The following is a 19,669-nucleotide window of genomic DNA, read 5'->3' as shown; positions in this document are numbered from 1 at the left end:
GGATACTCTAATTCATCAGAAACACAGGAAAATGATTTTGAAGCTATACTTATCCATTTATCACTGGATAACCACACAAATGGAGGGAAATAAAGAGGAAATGACGAAAGCTCTTAAAGAAATACAGGCAAACATAGCCAAATGAAGAGAGGCACAAGTAGAGGCACAATTAGTGCCATATAGAGAGGACACCAGCAAAAAATAGAGCCCATCACAGAAAGACAGAAATCCACATTCAAACAGATGAAGGAAATGGTGCAAGGTGTGAAAACAGAATTAAAACCAATAACAAAAACACAAACAGAGAAACCCCTGGAGCTGGAGAACTTATAGAAAACATCAGGAACCACAAAAGTAAGCATCACCAATAGAATACATGAGATGGAAGGGAGAATCTCAGGTACTTCAGATACACTTGCAGCAACTTAAACTTCTCTCAAAGAAAAAGCAAAATCAGAAAAGTTGAAAACACAATCATTCTAAGAAATCAAGGATACTCTGAGAAGACAAAATCTATATAAAGAACTAAGGAAGTTAAACAGCAAAAAAAATCAAGTAATCCAATTAAAATTGGTGTACAGAGCTAAACAGAGAATTCTCAATAGAGGAATATCGAATGGCAGAGCAACACTTAAAGAAATGCTCAACCTCATTAGCCATCAGGGAAATACATATCAAAACGACCTTAAGATTTCACCTTACACGTATCAGAGTGGCTAAGATAAAAACCTCAAGAGACAACACATGCTGGAGAGGTTGTGGAGAAAGGGGAACCCGACTCCACTGCTGGTGGGAATGTAAACTTGTACAACCACACTGGAGAGCAATCTGGCACTTTCTCAGACAACTAGGAATAGCGCTTCCTCAAGATCCAGATACACCACTCCTAGGCACATATTCAAAACAGGCTCAAGTACACAATAAGGACATTTGCTAAACAATGTTGGTAGCAGCCTTATTTGTAATAGCCAGAACCTGGAAACAGCCCCGATGCCCCTCAGTGGAGGAATGGAAGCACAAAAGAGGTAATATAAAATAGACTATTACTCAGCAATAAGAAACAAGGAAATCATAATAAATGCAGGTAAATGGTGGGATCGGGAAAAGATCATCCCAATTGAGCTATCCCAGAAGGAAAAAGATGCACACGGTATATACTCACTCATACAGACATATAATATAGGATAAACCTACTAAAATCTATACACCTAAAGAAAATAATCCAGAGGGAAGACTCTTCCTAAACTGCTCAATTCCTATCCAGAAAGACAAAGAGGATGGACATCAGAAGAAGGAGAAAAGAGGGAACAAGTCAGGAGCCTGACATAGAGGACCTCTGAAAGACTCTGCCCTGCAGACTATCAATGCAGATGCTGAGACTAATGGGCAACCTTTGGGCACAGTGCAGGGAATCTTAGGAAAAAAGTGAGAAACAGTAAGATTTGGAGAGGACAGGAACTCCATAAGGAGAGCAACAGAACAAAAAATCTGAGCACAGGGGTCTTTCCTGAAACTGATAATCCAACCAAGGACTGTGCATGGAGATAACCTAAGACTCCTGCACAGATGTAACGATGGTAGTTCAGTATCCAAGTTTGTTCCATTGAAATAGGAATAGGGATGTCTCTGACATGAACTGATTGGCCTGCTCTTTAATTACCTCCTCCAAAGGGGGAAGCATCATTACCAGGCCACAGAAGATGACAATGCAGCCACTCCTTATGAGACCTATTTGACTAGGATCAGAAGGAAGGAAAAGAAGACCTCCCCTATCAGTGGACTTGGGGAGGAGCATGCATGCAGAGGGTGAAGGAAGAGAGGGATTGGGACAGGAGGAGTGAGGGAACCACAGGGGGAATAAAAAAGGAAAAAAGTTTAATTAATAAAGAATAAAAAAAGAAAAAATCTAAGAATAATAGGAATAGATGGAAAAGAAGATTCCAGGCTCCGAGGTCCTGAAAATGTTTTCCAGAAAATCATGGAAGAAAATGTTCCCAACTTAAAGAAAGAGATGTCCATTACCACAAAAGAGGCCTACTGGACACCAATAGAGAGGGCCAGGATAGAAACTCAAATCACATCATAGTCAAAATGTAATCTACATATAAACAAAATGAAGAAGAAAAACCACCTGATCATCTCCTTAGATGCCGAAAAAGTATTTGACAAAAATCCAACACCCATTCAAATTTAAACTGTTGGAGAGATCAGGGATACAGGCCCATACATAAACATAGTGAAGACAATATACAGCAGGCCTATAGCCAACATCAAACTAAAGGCAGAGAAACTTCAATCAATCCTACTGCAAACAGGGAGAAGGCAAGGCTGCCCACTCTCTCCATATCTCTTCAACACAGTACTTGAAGTCCTAGCTACAGCAATACGACAACTAAAGGAGAGAAGGGGATACAAATAAGAAAGGAAGAGGTCAAAGTATCACTAATCACAGATGATATGATAGTATACATGAGTTACCCCAAAAATTCAACCAGAGAACTCCTTCAGCTGAAAAACTCCTTCAACAAAGTGGCTGGATCCAAAATAAATGAAAAATAATCAGAAGCCCTCCTGTATACCAAAGACAAAAGGGTTGAGAAGTTAGTGAAACAACACCCTTTACAATAGCGACAAATAAAAAAGTACCTTGGTGTGACTCTAAACAAGCAAGTGAAAGACCTCTTTGAAAAAGCTTCAAGTTCCTGAAGAAAGAAATTGAAATCACAAGATGGAAAGATCTCTCATGCTTATGGATCCATAGGATTAACATAGTGAAAATGGCCATCCTGCCAAAAGCAATCTACAGATTCAATGCAATTCCCTTCAAAATAGCAACATAAATCTTGCAGACCTGCAAAGAACAATTCTCAACTACATATGGAAAAAGAAAAAAAACCCAAATTGCCCAAACAATCCAGTACAACAACAATTTGTCTGTAGGTATATCTATCCCTGTTCTCAAGCTATACGACATAGCCATAGTAATAAAACCTACATGGTATTGGCATAAGAACAGAATGGTGGATCAATGGAACCAAATAAAGGACTCAGAAAAAAAAAAAAAACACACACCTACAGTCACTTGATTTTTGACAAAGAATCCAAAAGCATACAATGTAAAAAATGCAAGCACCTTCAACAAATGGTGCTGGTCTAACTGGATATCTACCTGTAGGAAAATGCAAATAGATCCATACTACCCACTCTGTACAAAACTAAAGTCCAATTATATCAAAGACCTCAACATAAAACCAGACACACTAAATCAGTTAGAAGAAAAAGTAGTGGCAGAAAAGCCGACAGAATCAGAAAAATATTTGGCAGAATATGATACATGCATCTCTCACGAGACAAGAATGGAAATGAGCTTCTTAAGGGGTACTACATGAAGATGAAGGGAGTTTTACTGGGACAGTAATAGAAAGACAGGTTGGAAGGAGAGAACTGAGGTCAAGATCAAATGAGCCAGAGAATAAAAAAGACCTGAAGATTGGAAAAGACAGATGGAGTTAGTTTGAGACTATACAAAGCAATTAGGTGACAGCAGAAAAGCCAGATTTAATAAGGAAGCTATGAGAGGAGTTTGAGCCAGAAAAGCTGAAATGAATCAGCCATCTATGAGCTCAGAAAGAACAAGATAGGGTGTGTCTATTGAGCAGTAATTCTCAGAAGCCAAAAAACTGCTAGGCCTAAAGTAGGTTGTATGAAACCTAGAATCTGCCCTGCCCAGGCCTAGGGTAGCAGACAGAGGGGCAGTAATCTTTGGAGACCATGATTTCTGGGTTGAATAAAAGTCCTTTTTACAGTAATATCTGTTTAGCAAAGGTTTCACTGCCTTCATTCATATCAAAAAGCCTTGAAAACATAAGGAAAATAGCTTACATTGAGGAACATGAGTTTGGGAGAATTTAATATTCCTTAATACTCTAGAATATTGGATTCTTTACACTATTGCTTTCCTTTGAAATTCCTGGGACACATTGAAAATTTTTCACAGGCATATTTATATCAGCATCCATGAGATAATTACCTTCCATATCTTCTAGAACGTTGACACTGTTCTTCAATATTATGGTCTTCCCAATTGTAGCCTAAAATATATACCAGAAAGAGTTGATATTTTACTGAAAATTAGGGAAAATTTAACTTTCTCTCTTCAGTGAACTTTAGAAACATGATTGATTTATTCTCCCTGATTCCAATTGAAATTACATAAGAGCATCATTGAGAAAAATCAACAAAAGATGTCCCCTTTACCTTAATAGTGAAAGAAAATTCACTGTCTTACCTATGGCTGTAAGGTGCTTGTAGGTGTCTATCATCACATCTTTGTAGAGACTCTTCTGGGAAGGATCCAGCAAAGCCCACTCTTCCCGAGTGAAGTACACATTCACATCATCATAGGTGATAAAATTCTAAATTATCCCAAACATGGGTATAAGAGAAAGCACAATAGTGGCAACAATGTAAAAGTATACATCATCGACAATATATTCATATAATTCTGGATCTTCCCTGACTTACCTCCTGACAGAGAAGTTCTGATGTACTCACCTGGTCATTTTAGAAGTAAACTAAATGAGGAGGTTCATATCATTTCTGCACCTTTTGAATAGAATATAGCCTTCCAAGAGAAACGTCAATTAACAGACATAAAGTAAGCAAGGCAAGGATGCTGATGAACAGTACAGACCGCAGATCACAGAATTTGTATGCACAATTACTAACTACAATAATTATGGACAAGCAGGATGTATTGGCTCATGACTTTGATTCCAGTAGTCAGGAAGCAGAGGTATGTGTATCTCATTGAGCTAGAAGCCTGTCTGGCCTCCAAAACAAATTTCATGACATCCAGATGAGGTAAAGTTAAGGCCTTTATCTGCTGCAAAAATCATTCAATTAAGAAAGATACAAAGAACTACATGGCATTTCTGAAGTTCCTACAAAAATTATATATTCAATACAGTTCTGTATCTATCTTCCAGAAACCTGAAGTGTCCCAGTTTAAACTCTAATATTAATGAGAGCTTACTAAAAGGGAATTTGTGTTCAAACAGGTACAAATGGACAGATGAAAACATTAGTACTGGAATAGCTGGTCATAAATGAGCAACATAAGGCAGTTGAGGTGGCTCCGCAATGAAAAGCTGTTGTTGGTCTTACCAATAACTGGGCTCAATTGCCAGTGCTTACATTCAGGCTCACAAGTACCCATTACTCCAAATTCTGAAGTTCTGAGGCCATTGGCTGACTATTGTGAGGACCAGGTACACAAGAGGTGCATAGTCACACATACAGGCAAAATACTACTCGTATTACTTCATTTAAAAACTCAAAACAAACACAAGAGGTAGGAAGAATGTTACACACTTGCAATTCAATGACACAGAAGTCTCAGGAAGTATTAATGTCATGAGTATATGACATCCCGAGATAAAGAATATACTCTCTGGCAAATATTAAAACATAAGGGTGGATTTGGATCAGCACAATAGCATATGCTTGCATGGAGTCTAAGGTGGTATACTGGGTATCTTCCCCAATATATTTGTTAATTGAAACCCAATTCTCAGGATCTTCCCTAGTGCTCTAACTAAACACATGTGGCTCCTTCCTTTCCATACCATCCAGCAAACAGAACACCATGAATACAGTAGCCAAGCAGGCCATTAAAATAGCAACACTCATCCCACACTTTCTGAAACTTCAGAGTGCTAACAGAACCCCAAGAACAAAACTCCCACACATCAAATCAGCACTTGGCCTATAATTGCACCAAACCCAGATGCCTAGACACCAGTTTACGGATAGATTCAAGAACAGTCAGGTAATATGTCACCACCTGAGCTCAGCTATATTACCACAGCAGGATCTAAGTATCTGAAATTGACAAAACTTTTTACAGAAACATAAAAAAATACATCTTTTCATCATTTCATGAAACATCCATAGCTTTGCGCAGTGGCAGTATCATAGCCAATGATGTTTATCCGAGGCGCAATTATTGCTAATTGAAATATCCTTTATAATTGACCACATACTCAAACAGAATATAAGTTTTTAGAGCACATTGAAGTAACATCCTGTATCCTATCAGACCACCCTGGCTTAAGGCTGGATATATATAGCATCAGAAAGAACACAAAGCTTACAAACTCATGGAAAGTGAATAACCTTTAAACAAGTGAAAAAAAAAAGGTTTCAAACAGAAATAAAACATTTGAAAAGCATAAAATTCATAGAAAATAAATACATATCACATGCAAACTCATGGAAAATAATGAGGAATGAAAAGTGATACTAAGAGGAAACTTCATAGCACAAAGTGCCTACATAAAGATACTGGAGAACATTCATACCATCCATGTAACAGCAGACCTGAAATGTCTAGAAGAAAAATATATAAGCACACAAAAGGAGTAGAGATCAAGAAATTATCAAATTGAGAGCAGAAATTAAAAAAAAATTATATAAAGAGATGATAAAGAATCCAAAAAATAAAGGTTTGGGTTTGGGAGAAAATAAAACAGATGGACACACTCTAATCAAAACTAACTAAAAGAGAGAGAAGATATTAAATTATAAAATCAGAAACTGTGTTAAGAATTTTTGTTTCTTTAAAATCCCACTCATGTTATGTGAATGTGTTTTTCTTTTAACCCCAGGTGTGGAGCCTGAGGCTGCTTCAGTTTATCCACAGCTGTTACATATGATTGTCTCATGCTCTAGCAGGCCTGTGGTTTTGTCACCTGCACATAGTTATTTCTGAGTCTTCTGGAGAAATTTCACATGACAGAGCCATGAGAGGGCCCGGGGTCTTTGAAGAAGGAAGAAGCTGCTGCTCTTCCTGATGCTGTTTACCCACAATGCTACTCTGTTTGTTACTGCTGGTTTGTTGGACTGCTGGATATCCTGGTGACTAAGAGGTATTGCCCCAAAGAACCTGGCCACCCTAAACCTCACAGAGTAGCTTTAAGGGACTTAAAACTTTTTCCCTTCTAGCTTTTGTTCTCTTTTACCTAGTCAGGGTGTTGGAAGGAATAAAGTTTTGAAGGGAGGTAGACATTAAGAAATGGACAAAGAAAAGAGATTCAAGAAAACAGTTCCATTTGCTGTTTGAGTGGACTTCTAGAATCCAGATGACATAGACTGGTAATGCCCTAAAGAAGTCAATTGCCGTAACTCATTTTGTGTTCTCTTTCAATAGCTTAAATTGTGGCATTCCGGCTCATTTCATTCCAAAGCAAAATGTTTGCTTCTTAAAAAACAAAAACAAAAACAAAAAATACTAAACAACCTTTGACCCGTCCCTTCAAGGCATCTGTTCCCATGCTTCATCCTTTAGGTCACCTGTGCCTGTGTCCTTACATCAAAGCACCCACTACTGTGTGGCTACATCTGAAAGCCAACACCCATTTGTGTTCTCCTGGACATATTTTTTCAGACAAAGATTACTTCAGCCTAGAATGATGAACTTCTGGTAGTATCTCCATACGTGTCTTCAAGATATATTAATAGCAATAGTAATAAAAACTACCTGGGGCTGGCATAGCAATAAGCTGAGTGATCAATGGAAACAAATAAAAGACACAGATAAATAAATAAATACAATGGAAAAGACAGTATCTTCAACAAATAGTGTTGCTCCAAATACATGTCCACATGTAGAAAAATGCAAACAGATCCATATTTCTCACCCTGCAGAAAACTCAAATCCAAGTAGATCAAAAACTTAAACATAAAGCCAGATTCCCAAAATGTGCAAGAGGAGAAAGTAGGTAACACTCTTGAACTCATTGGTCCAGGAGAGACAACTTCCTGAACAGAATATCTGCAATGCAGGCGATAAGATCTACAATTAATAAATGGAACATCTTGAATCTCAAAAGCTTTGTAAAGCAATGGACACTATCAAGACGAGAAGATGGCTATCTACAGATTGAGAAAAGGTCTTCACCACCCTACATCTGAAAAAGGGCTAATATCCAGAATTATGTTAAAGATATCAAGAAATTAAGCACCAACAGACCAAATAATACAATTAGTAATAGGACACAGGGATAGAGAATTCTCAACAGTGCATAAATACTTAAAAAAGTGCTCAACATCCTCACTCATCAGGGAAATGCAAATCAAAACTGTCTGTGAGACTCCATCTTACACTTGTCAGAATGTGTAACCATGAGACTATGGCCAAAACCTCAAGTAGCAACATATGCTGGCAAGGATGTGCAGAAAGGGGAACACTCCTCCATTGCTGGAGGGGAAGCAAATTTATATAACCACTTTGGAAATCAATCTGGCAATTTCTCAGAAAACTGGGAAAAGTCACACCTAAAGACCCAGCTATACCACTCCTGGGCACACACCTGAAAGTTGCTCCACCATCCAACAAGGACATTCCGTCAAAAATGCTCATAGCAGCATTATTTCTACTAACCAGAAACTGGAAACAATCTATATGTCTCTCAACCGAAGAATGGGTAAAGAAACTGATATTTACACAATAGAATACTACCCAGCCATTAAACACAAGGAAATCATGAAATTTGCAGGCAAATGGATGCAACTAGAAAAGATCTTCCTTGGTGACATACACAGACCTCAAAAGACAGTACTAAGCCTCAAGGACAAATATTAGAGGAGAATAATGAAAATCCCTTTTACAGGACAGAGCTGTAGAATCTCCTCCTCCCCAGGGAATCCACACTCAGAAAGGCTGACAGGACAAGGGACTCTGTCCAGGGCACGACATACATACTGGCTCACAGTCCATCCCACTTCTAACACATCGGACTCTCCTAGCTCAGCAGACCAGCTTTTCTGGGACTGTCAACAATGAATCCCATGGTCTCCATGGCATAGCTAGCTTATTTTCCAGGATATTGATCACTATATAAGCACCAGAGAAGAATCTTGGAAAGACTCTGCAAGGTACTTTGTACTGTTCCTCCTTCCAGGATGTGAACTTTCCCCAGAATCCATCATAATATGCTTACTCCAAGCATTTGGTCCTCAGGACTCTGGCAGATCCTCTACTGGAGGATGGGAGATCAGGTGTCTCAGACAGCACAAACTATCTCAGCTCTGCCCTTCCATTCTAGGGGCAGACAGAGCCTTAGCCTAGTAAATTAGTAGTTTAATAAATGTTTCCTCTCTCCCAAGGTACATGTTTATTTTACAAGTCACAGGGTCCTGCATGTATACATTTCATTACCCTCTCACTGTCCAATGCAGCCATCTCTACCTCACAGCTGAGAATTTTTGCAGCAACCCTCAGTCAAATGCAAACAGTAACAACAACTAAAGCCTAAGGGAGCTTTGCATTTGAAAGAAAGGAGTAGCAAATGGGAGGTGAATGGAAAAAATAAAAATTAAGTGACATGACTCTTCCTTGGTATTTTGGGGAGAAAGTTTATTATACGTAGAAAGGCCCCTGTGAGCTATGTGAGGAAAGGGAGGAGAGGAGAGGGGCACACCAAACCATGAGACTATGGCAGTAAATAATAGATGAAATAGAGCAGGTAACCAAATTGGATAGCTAAGAGAAAGAAGGGCAGCTGGGTTAAGGGCCCGAGCCCTTGGCTACAGGACAGGGTACGCTTGGGCAAACTGATAGCTAATTCTGCTCTGAATTGTTAAAAAGGCATCTCAGCCATTTGTCCCAGGATTTGAGTCTTAACAGTGCCCAGGTCACCACATCCATTCTGGTCACAGTCCATCCCACTTCTAACATGTGGAACTCAGGGAGCTCAGTATTCCTAAGGAAGGACAAAGGACCTCACATGCAACTGATGACTGCCGGTTTCCTTCCAGCCCAGGAAGGACAAACCACACCAGCTCCAGCTCTTCAGCCTCCTACTCCAAAAACCACGTTGGAGGTGGTGGCCACAAACTCACCATGTCGCCTCTTTGGAAGTCGCCTGAAATCCCCTCACAGGACCCAGTAGCTGAGCTCAGACCACTGCATGCCAAACCCTCCGGAAAGCTCAGCTTCCAAACCGAACATGCAACAAACCACCAGGAAAAACCCTCCCCTTCCTCTGATTACAGGCCTCGCCTAGAATTCCTGATTGGTCTGGAGCGACATGAGCACCTCCCCTAGGCTCACAGTGTACTGAAGAGACAAAGCATAGTGCTTCCTCACCCAGGAGGAATGAATGCATGCTTGTTAATTACAAAAGCAATGAGGGCCTGGCTTAGGGAGGAAGCTATGCTCAGGGCAGGGACTTTGGATCCATGACTTGAACTTTGGGTCCATATGGGGAGAATAAGGGCCCCACCTTTTCCAGATCTGCAGAGATTTCTTTGTCAGTAGACTTGTGCCTGTTGTCTACTAGCCTACCCTTCTGTTTTCCAGCACTCAGTAGGCCCTTCCCCTCCTCCTCCTGGAATCAAGTGGGATAGCTTGAACAGCCCATTATTCAACTTGCAGTGGAGTAAACAATCTGTCCACAGGAGGAAAGCTGCCAAAAATGCAGACAATTAAAGAGAGATTTTAGAAAAGCAAATGACATTGTTATTGTGTGACTTCACAGTGGGGTCAGTGAAACTGCAGCTACTTTTCACCTGGTAGGTATCAGACAATTCTTGGAGAGAAGCAAAAACATACAAACAAACAAACATACATACAAAAAACCAAAACAACAACAACAACAAAAACCAAGGTAATATACAATTTAGAGGAGGCATGTCTTCCTCTTGAGAAGAATAGTTCTTTATTCTGATTCTTGAATGCCTGCGCTCTAAAACACATGAATGTCCAATCAGGACATTTATTGATCATCTATAACTGACTACCTCACTTCATATTGTTAATGTCAACTACTGTCAAAGCATGAAAGCTTCCTCCCTCTTTTTGCCCATCCTTTTCAGTGCTGTGACTACAAAAGCACTGGATGTTATTATGTGGGCTTATAATGTAGGCAAGCAACCAACAGTGTAACACAGCTGTACGTATAAACTATAGCAGTGATTACCATGGCAAGATATCCCTATGGTTTCCATAGCGGCATTCATATCTTGATGGTAACTAACACCTGATCAGTTGAACTGAGGTCCCAACCAAGAAAATGGAAAAAAAAAACTGGTATAAGAAACCTAGGCAAGTACTCCAGGAGAATGAAGTCATGGACCTGAGAAAAAGAACCTACAGCATTCAACTTAATAAACCACAACTATTGACCTAATTCTAATTTATAGACTTGTATCTACTTCTCTGTATCCATTGCCTTCCTCATAGAAAATCATTGAAACATGAAAATTAGTTGAAATGCCATAACAAAATATTGCACAATAACCAGGCTCTCTCTCTCTCTCTCTCTCTCTCTCTCTCTCTATATATATATATATATATATATATATACAAAGATGAGCATAAATATAGCATTATTTATAAATATGTCATATGTAACTATAAAACATAAAATTCTATACCCTGGAAGACATAAAAATCAACTCTAATGTTAGGATCAAGAACCATGATTATTATGACTATGTTTTAAAGAGATTGTCATTAAATAGAATTCAATGCAATATAATTGGATTAATGGTGAACATTAAGTGTATGTGTAAAAACCAATCTGTAATACTAGGCAAAACTATTTAAAAAGTATTCATCACTTGGTGAACAAACTAGCTGTTTAACAGTGTATGAACTGAGTAAAATAATAATTATTCCCTGCATTGTATATGAAAATATAAAAAGAGTTATGTGAAGCTCACAGGTTTCTTACCAATGTTTTCAGTAGGGATAAGGATATTGTGTAATTCAAACGCTGATTTCTCTATCCTCTTTTGTGGTTGGAAGCCTTGTTCTGAGAATCTCCTGTCTTAACGTTGTATAAACTTTGCTCCCCAGTGATCCACTGATATATCAATAAAGCAGCGATAACCAGTTGCTGAGCAGGATAGAGAATCGGGCTGGATTGCATACCAACATCCAGGACAGCCAAATCTATACAGAAACCTTGATCTTCAAAAACAACAAAATTAAAAATGTAAAAACCTCAGGATACCAAAATAGCTTAGCAATGAATAGCAATTTCTTTGACTCTTTTCTTGTGATTTAGAGATAGACTGGATAATGATGAAGCCCACGTGAGCATGAAAAGGAAACAGAATTATCAGTTTCAATCACAACACAGATAGAAACAAAAGGAAATGGTTTGAGATCATAGACACTCAAATCCAATCCCCAGTAGGGAATCTAGACAGGTTCGTCCTACGAAACCTTTTATACCTTCCTCCAAAGAAGCACACAAAGAAGAAATAAATGTTCAATGATATTCTCCTACTTGATTCTGTGAAACCTTTCTACTCTGTTACTGAAGACTCAATTCTCATGGTTGCCCCTAGAACTCCAAAAGAACAGCAGTGGCGGCTCCCCTTTCCTGTGTCCAAGTCTCCTGTGGATTACACATTCCCACTCTCTGTTCTGCTTCCGGGATCCCACTCCCAAGTCCTCAGCTCAACCATAGGCCATGCTTGCATAGAGACCAAGGCAGTATACCAGGGATCTTCTCCACTATCTTTTTTAGAGCACACCCAATTGTCAGGATCTTCCCTAGTATTCCAACAGAACACATATGACACCGTACACTCCATACCATCCTAGCAAGTGTAACACAATGAACACACTAGCCAAGCAGGTCATTAAAAAAGTAACACTTCGCCAACACACTTTCTGAAACTTGAGAGCCCTAACAGAGCCCCAAGAACAAAACTCCCACACAACAAAGAGCACTTGCACCTATAAAAAATAAAATAGAAAGAGAAGATAAAAAACGATGAAACAAAGGGTTGGTTCTTCCAAAAAAAAAAAAAAAAAAACAAACAAACAAGATAGATAAACCCTTACCTAAACTAAATAAAAGACACAGAGGAAATATCCAAAATAATAGAATCAGCAATTGTATTAAAATTTTTGTTTCTTTAAAATCCCACTCATGTTATGTGAATGTGTTTTTCTTTAACCCCAGGTGTGGAGCATGAGGCTGCTTCAGTTCGTCCACAGCTGTTACTTATGATTGTCTTCTGCTCTAGCAGGTCTGCGGTTTTGCGACCTGCACATAGTTTAGTTCTGAGTCTTCTGGAGAGGGTACACATGCAGAGCCATGAGAGGGCCTGGGGTCTTTGAAGAAGAAAGAAGCTGCTGCTCTTCCTGATGCTGTTCACCCACAGTGCTACTGTGTATGTCATTGCTGGTTTGTGGGCTGCTGGATATCCTGGTGACTAAGAGGTATTGTCCCAAAGATCCTGACCAGCCTAATCCATTGGAAGCAGTTAAAGAGACCTATATGTCTTTCCCCTATAGCAGTCTCTCTCCTTTACCTATGGGGGGTTTTGGAAGGAATAAGTGTTTTAAGGGAGGTATAGGTTTAAGAATCCAAATAAAGTGCTGAAGAGATGGCTCAGGCTAGGAGCACTGGTCCTCTTCCAATAAACCCAAATTAAAAAGATTTAAACAAACAGTGCGATTTCTTGTTTGCTGTTTCAGTGGGCTTCTGGAATCCACACAACTGAGACACTAAAGAACCCAATGACCCTAATCAGCATTAAGTAGCTGGAGATCTGCATTCCTTCTCTGTACTAACTGTTTTCTCTCCTAACTAGGGATAGTGAGTGGAAGGGAGGTAGAGGTATTTAAGAACCAAGAATAAGGTAGGTATTTCAAAAAGGAAAGCTTACAGTTTTGCTCTCAGTAATATCAAATATAATTCCTAGTTGAAAAAAAAAAAAAAAACCTCATGTCACATTTTGTGTTCTTTCCATAGCTTAAATTGTGCTTTCCTGCTTATTTCATTCCAAGGTAATACTTTTGCTACCAAAAAAAAAATCCCATGCCTCAACCTTCAGGTCACCTGTGCCTGTGCCCTTTCATCAAAATACCCAGTACTGTGAGGCTACATCTGAAAGCCAGAACCCATTTGGGTTCTCCTGGATATATTTCATCAGACGTAAGACTGTTCCAAAGTCTGGAGATGAACTACTGGAGGTATCTCCATACCTAACTTCAAGATATACTAAAAGTAATAGTAATGAAAACTGCATGGTACTGGCATAGAAGTAGGCTGGGTGATCAATGGAAACAAATCAAAGACCCAGAAATAAACCCATACACCTATGCACAATTGCTTTTGGACAAAGGAGCCAAAACCATACAATGGAAAAACAGCGTCTTCAACAAATCGTGCTGCTGAAAATACATGTCCACATGAAAAAAAAATGCAAAGAGATCCATATTTCTCATCCTGCACAAAACTCAGGACCAAGTGGATCAACAACTTAAACATAAAGCCAGATTCCCAAAATCTGCCAGAGGAGAAAGTGGGTAACACCCTTGAACTTACTGGTCCAAGAGACAACTTCCTGAACAGAACACCTGCTGTGCAGACTCTAAGATCTACAAGTAATAAATGGAACATCTTGAATCTCAAAAGCTTTTGTAAAGCAATGGCACTATTATTACCAGGAGATGGCAATCTACAGATTGAGAAAAGGTCTTCACCAATCCTCCATCTGACAAAGGGCTAATTTCCAGAATATATTAAAGATTTCAAGAAATTAAACACCAACAAAACAAATAATCCTATTAATAATGGGACAAAGGGATAGAAAACTCTCAGCAGAGAATTTGTGAATGGTGCATAAGCACTTAAAGAAATGCTCAACATCCTTACTCATCAGGGAAATGCAAATCAAAATTAGCTTTGAGACTCCATCTTACACCTGTCAGAATAACTAAGATCAAAACCTGAAGTGACAAAACATGCTGGCAAGGATGTGCAGAAAGGGGAACAGTCCTCCATTGCTGGCAGGGGAGCAAACTTTTACAACCACTTTGGAAATCCATCTGGCACTTTCTCAGAAAACTGGGAAAAGACATACCTAAAGATCCAGCTATACCACTCCAGGGGATACATATGAAAGATGTTCCAACATACAACAAGGACATTTCCTCAACGATGTTCATAGCAGCTTCATTTCTAGTAACCAGAAACTGGAAATAACCTATATGCCTCTCAACCGAAGAATGGAAAAGAAACTGATATATTTACACAGAAGAATATTACCCAGTCATTAAAAACAAGAAAATCATGAAATCTGCAGGCAAATGGGTGCAACAAGATCTTCCTGAATGAAATAACACAGACCCAGAAAGACACACAGAAGACAGTACTAAGCCTCAAGGACAACAAAAACAGGACAATGAAAGTCCCTTTTAGAGGCCAGAGCTGCAGAGTCTCCTCCTCTCCAGGGAATCCACACTCAGAAAGGCTGACAGGGCAAGGACCTCTGCCCAGGTCACAACATCCAGTCTGGCTCAAAGTCCATCCCACCTCTAACACATGGGACTCTCCTAGCTCAGCAGACCAGCTTTTCCGGGACTGGCAACAACGAACCCCATGATATCCATGGCATAGCTGCTGGTCCTGCATATTCATCACTACAGAAGAACCAGAGATGAATCTTGGAAAGACTCTGCAAGGTAATTTATACTGTTCCTCCTTCCAGGTTGTGAAGTTTTCCCAGAGTCCATCATTAGCTTAGACCAGGCATTTGGGCCTCAGGACTCTGGCAGATCCTCTACTGGAGGATGAGAGATCAGGTGTCTCAGACAGCACAAACAATCTCAGCTCTGCCCTTCCATCCTAGGGGCAGACAGAGCCTTAGCCTGGTAAAGTAGTAGTTTAATAAAAGTTTCCACTCTCCCAGGGTACATGTTTATTTTACACGTCACAGGGTCCTGCATGTACACATTTAATTACCCTCTCACTGTCCAATGCAGTCATCTCTACCTCACAGCTGAGAATTCCTGCAGCACCCCTCAATCCAACACAAACAGTAACAACAACTGAAGCCTAAAGGACCTATGGATTTGAAAGAAAGGAGTGGAATATGGAAGGTGAATAAAAAAACTTTAAATTAAGTGACATGACTCTTCCTAGATATGGTGGGGAGAAAGTTTATTATAGAGAGAAAGGCACCTGTGAGCCATGTGAGGAGAGGGAGGAGAGGAGCACGCCAAACCATGAGACTATGACAGTAAATAATAGATGAAATAGAGCAGGTAACCAAATTGGATAGATAACAGAAAGAAGGGCAGGTGGGTTAGGGGTCCGAGCCTTTGGCTACAGCACAGGGTATGCCTGCCATGTCCTGTAACCAGGTAGGGACTCGGGGATTCTGGGCAAAATGGTAGCTAATTCTGCTCTGAACTGTTAAATAGGCCCCTCAGCCATTTGTCCCCGGATTTGAGTCTTAACAGTGCCCAGGTCGCCACATGCAGTCTGGTCACAGTCCATCCCACTTGTAACATGTGGGACTAAGACAGCTCAGCATTCCTAAGGCCAGGACAAAGGACCTCACAAGCAGCTGATGGCTGCAGAATTCCATCCAGCCCAGGAAGGAAAAACCACACCAGCTTCTGCTGCTCAGCCTCCTACTCCACCACCATGTTGGGGGCAGCGGTCACACACTCACCATGTCGCCTCTTTGGAAGTCGCCTGAAATCCCCTCACAGGACCCAGCAGCTGAGCTCAGACTACAACACGCCCAACATTCCAGCCAGCTCAGCTTCCTAAAAAAACCTGAAACCTGGCACCCGGAAGAACCTTCCTCTTCCTCTGATTACAGGCCTGGTCTGGAAGTTCTGATTGGCCAGTGAGTCTCGAGTGACCTGGGCACCTCCCCTAGGCTCACAGTGTATTGAAGAGACAAAGCATAGTGCTTCCTGGCCCAGGAGGAATGAATGCATGTTTGCTAATTACAAAGAGCAACTAGGGCCTGGCTTAGGGAGGAAGCTATGCTCACGGCAGGGACCTTGGTTCCATGACTTGAACTTTGGGTACATATGTGGAGAATAAGGGCCACACCATTTCCAGATCTGCGGAGATTTCTTTGTCAGTAGAATTGTGCCTGTTGTCTAATAGTCTACCCTTCTGTCTTCCAGCACTGAGCAGGGACTTCCCCTCCTCCTGAAATCAAGTGGGATAGCTTGAACAGCCCAGTATTCAACTTGCAGTGCAGTTAACCATCTGTCCACAGGAGGAAGCCTGCCAAAAATGCTGACAATTAAAGAGAGATTTTAGGAAAACAAATGAAATTGTTATTGTGTGACTTCACAGTGGGGTCAGTGAAACTGCAGCTACTTTTCACCTGGTAGTTATCAGACAACTTTGGGAGAAAAGCAAAAACAAACAAATAAACAACCAAAACAACAACAACAAAAAACCCAGGTGATACACAATTTAGAGCAGTCATGTCTTCCTCTTCAGAAGGTTATTTTTTTATTCTGATTCTTGAATGCCTGTGCTCTAGAACACACAAATGTCTAATCAGGACATTTACTGATCATCTATGATTGACTACCTCACTTCATATTGTTAATGTCAACTACTGTCAAAGCATGAAAGCTTCCTCCCTCTTCTTGCCCATCCTTTTCAGTGCTGTGAATAGAAAAACTCCAATACTGATAAGTTATCTCACTTCTTACACAGTTTCTTCTTCATTTGTAAGTCTCCAATAAAGGCCAGAATGTTTGGAAGTCTCATTCACTGGCCTAATTTATCTTCGCATTGACCAGTAAGGCCCAGCCTGGAAGGAGTTTCAGGACTGTCTTCTCAGCACTAGGAGGCAGACACCGGTCTTGGTATTCAAGACTATTTGTAATTACATTGCATGAGGGAAGCCTGGGCTATAGGAGACAATGTTCTCTATGGAAGTAAATAATACAGAGCACTTGAGAAAATAAAAAATACCTTTGTAATTACTAAGAAACACTAGGGACTAAATAATAAGAGAGTAGATCTATGATGCATTTAAAGAAAATGCAATTTAAAGAGAGAAACCAAGAGTTGCCTTTTTGAAAAGATGAATAAAGCTGAAAAATGCATAGCTATAGTGACCTTGAGAAAGTTCAGGCCATTCCCTGGCAGAAAGAATTTCATTAATAAGACATCTCTAAGACATGTGTATGTGTCTATATAAACATACATATAGTTTGTAAAAAAGTTATGACACATGGGCCGCCAATGCTCCCCACAGAGGACATAGACTACTATGTAATAAAAGCACCAGTGCCATGCATGGAAAAATTCTCTTTCACATGAAAAGTGTCCAATGCATGTGAAAAACCCTTAGGTTGCTGCTGTTACCTTTGGTTCTATTCCAGAGTTTGAAGGCAAGCCCCCACTTCTTGAAGCCAACATGAACTTCAGAAACAGGCCTCAGAGAATTCATCTTGGATTTGACCTGAAAGCCTCCTGCATGCAGCCTAGATTTCACAGCACTGGATGTTTTTATGTGGGCTTATGATGTCAGAAAGCAACCAACAGTGTTACACAGCTGTACCTATAAACTACAGCAGTGATTACCATGGCAAGATATCCCTATGGTTTCCATAGCGGCACTCACAGTTCGGTGGTAACTAACATCTGTTCAATGGAACTTAAAACTCAACCAAGAAAATGGAAAACATGTCTGGTATTATAAACCTAGCCAAGTACTCCAGGAGAGTGAAGTCATGGACTTTAGAAAAAGAACCTAACGTGTTCAACTTAATAAGCCACCATAATTATTGACTGCATTCTGATTTCTACATTTCTACAAACTTTGTATGTGTTGCCTTCCTCATAGAAGACCGATGAAACATGTCAATTAGTTAAAATGCAGTAACAACTTATTACACAAAAACCAGGCACTCTCTCTCTCTCTCTCTGTCTCTCTCTCTATGTATATATATGTATATATATATATATATACATGTATATATATATATTACATATATGTCATATATAATTTTAAAAGGTAAAATTCTATACCATGGAAGAAATAAAATTTAACTTTAATGTTAGGATCAAGGACCTTGAATATCATGATGTGTTTCAAAGAGATTGTCCTTAAAGCAGAATTCAAAACAATTTAATTGGTATAATCTTGAAAATTAAGTGTATGTTTAGAAAGCATTCTATAATACTATCCAGAACTATTTTAAAAGTATTAAAACCTTGGTGAACAAACTAGCTGTTTAACAGTGTATGAACTGAGTAAAGTAATTATTATCTGCAGTATACATGAAAATATAAAAAGAGTTATATGAAGCTCACAGGTTTCTTATTTATGTTTTGCCTAGGCATAAGGTTATTGTGTAATTCAAGTGCTGTTTTTTGTATTACATATATATGGTTGCCAACCTAGTTCTGATCATCTTTCTGAATGTTTTATAATCTTGAGGTTTAGATCCAGGATACAGAGGCCTTCCAGAATAAAGATCTGTGCTAGGGCTAGGTGAACCACAGTGTAATCATAGGTTTGCAATTAACAGAAAGTTCTTAGATTAAAGGTGTGTATTATGGCTCAACCAATAGTAAACAGGATTTTACAATTCTCAATTTTGGGATTCTCAAGGGGATTAAATACCCTGTAAAAAAAACAGACTCATAGACTTTGGTGAAATAGAATCAATAAAAGATCTTCTGGAGCTATCTCCATCAATGTTTTTGAGCTGTACTATAGAGCAACAGCAATAAAAAAAGGCTTGTTACTGGCATAGAAATATACTGCTGGATCTGTGGACTCGAGAAGAACACCCAGAAATAAACCCATATGCCTACAGATTCTTGATTTTTGACAAAGAAAACACCACCATACAATGGAAAAATGA

The 19,669-nt window shown here is 39.6% G+C and overlaps 1 protein-coding gene and 1 pseudogene across 1 annotated transcript in view; one reads left to right on the top strand and one right to left on the bottom strand.

The window, feature by feature from the left end:
* The window catches only part of LOC132650962 (zinc finger protein 239-like), a 31,935-nt gene that overhangs the window by 3,527 nt on the left and 8,739 nt on the right, over positions 1–19,669 (bottom strand). Inside the window, exons 2-3 of the mRNA XM_060376280.1 lie at positions 4,289–4,415; positions 4,031–4,091 (exon numbers count right to left, since the gene is read on the bottom strand). Of these exons, the coding sequence (XP_060232263.1) occupies positions 4,031–4,091; positions 4,289–4,415 (188 nt within the window). The remainder of the gene's footprint in view (positions 1–4,030; positions 4,092–4,288; positions 4,416–19,669) is intronic.
* Positions 5,954–6,080, top strand: LOC132651019 (U4 spliceosomal RNA; annotated as a pseudogene).

This window comes from Meriones unguiculatus (genome assembly GCF_030254825.1).
Source record: "Meriones unguiculatus strain TT.TT164.6M chromosome 13 unlocalized genomic scaffold, Bangor_MerUng_6.1 Chr13_unordered_Scaffold_37, whole genome shotgun sequence".
NCBI classification, from domain to species: domain Eukaryota; kingdom Metazoa; phylum Chordata; class Mammalia; order Rodentia; family Muridae; genus Meriones; species Meriones unguiculatus.
This window is presented reverse-complemented; position numbering and strand designations above follow the sequence as displayed.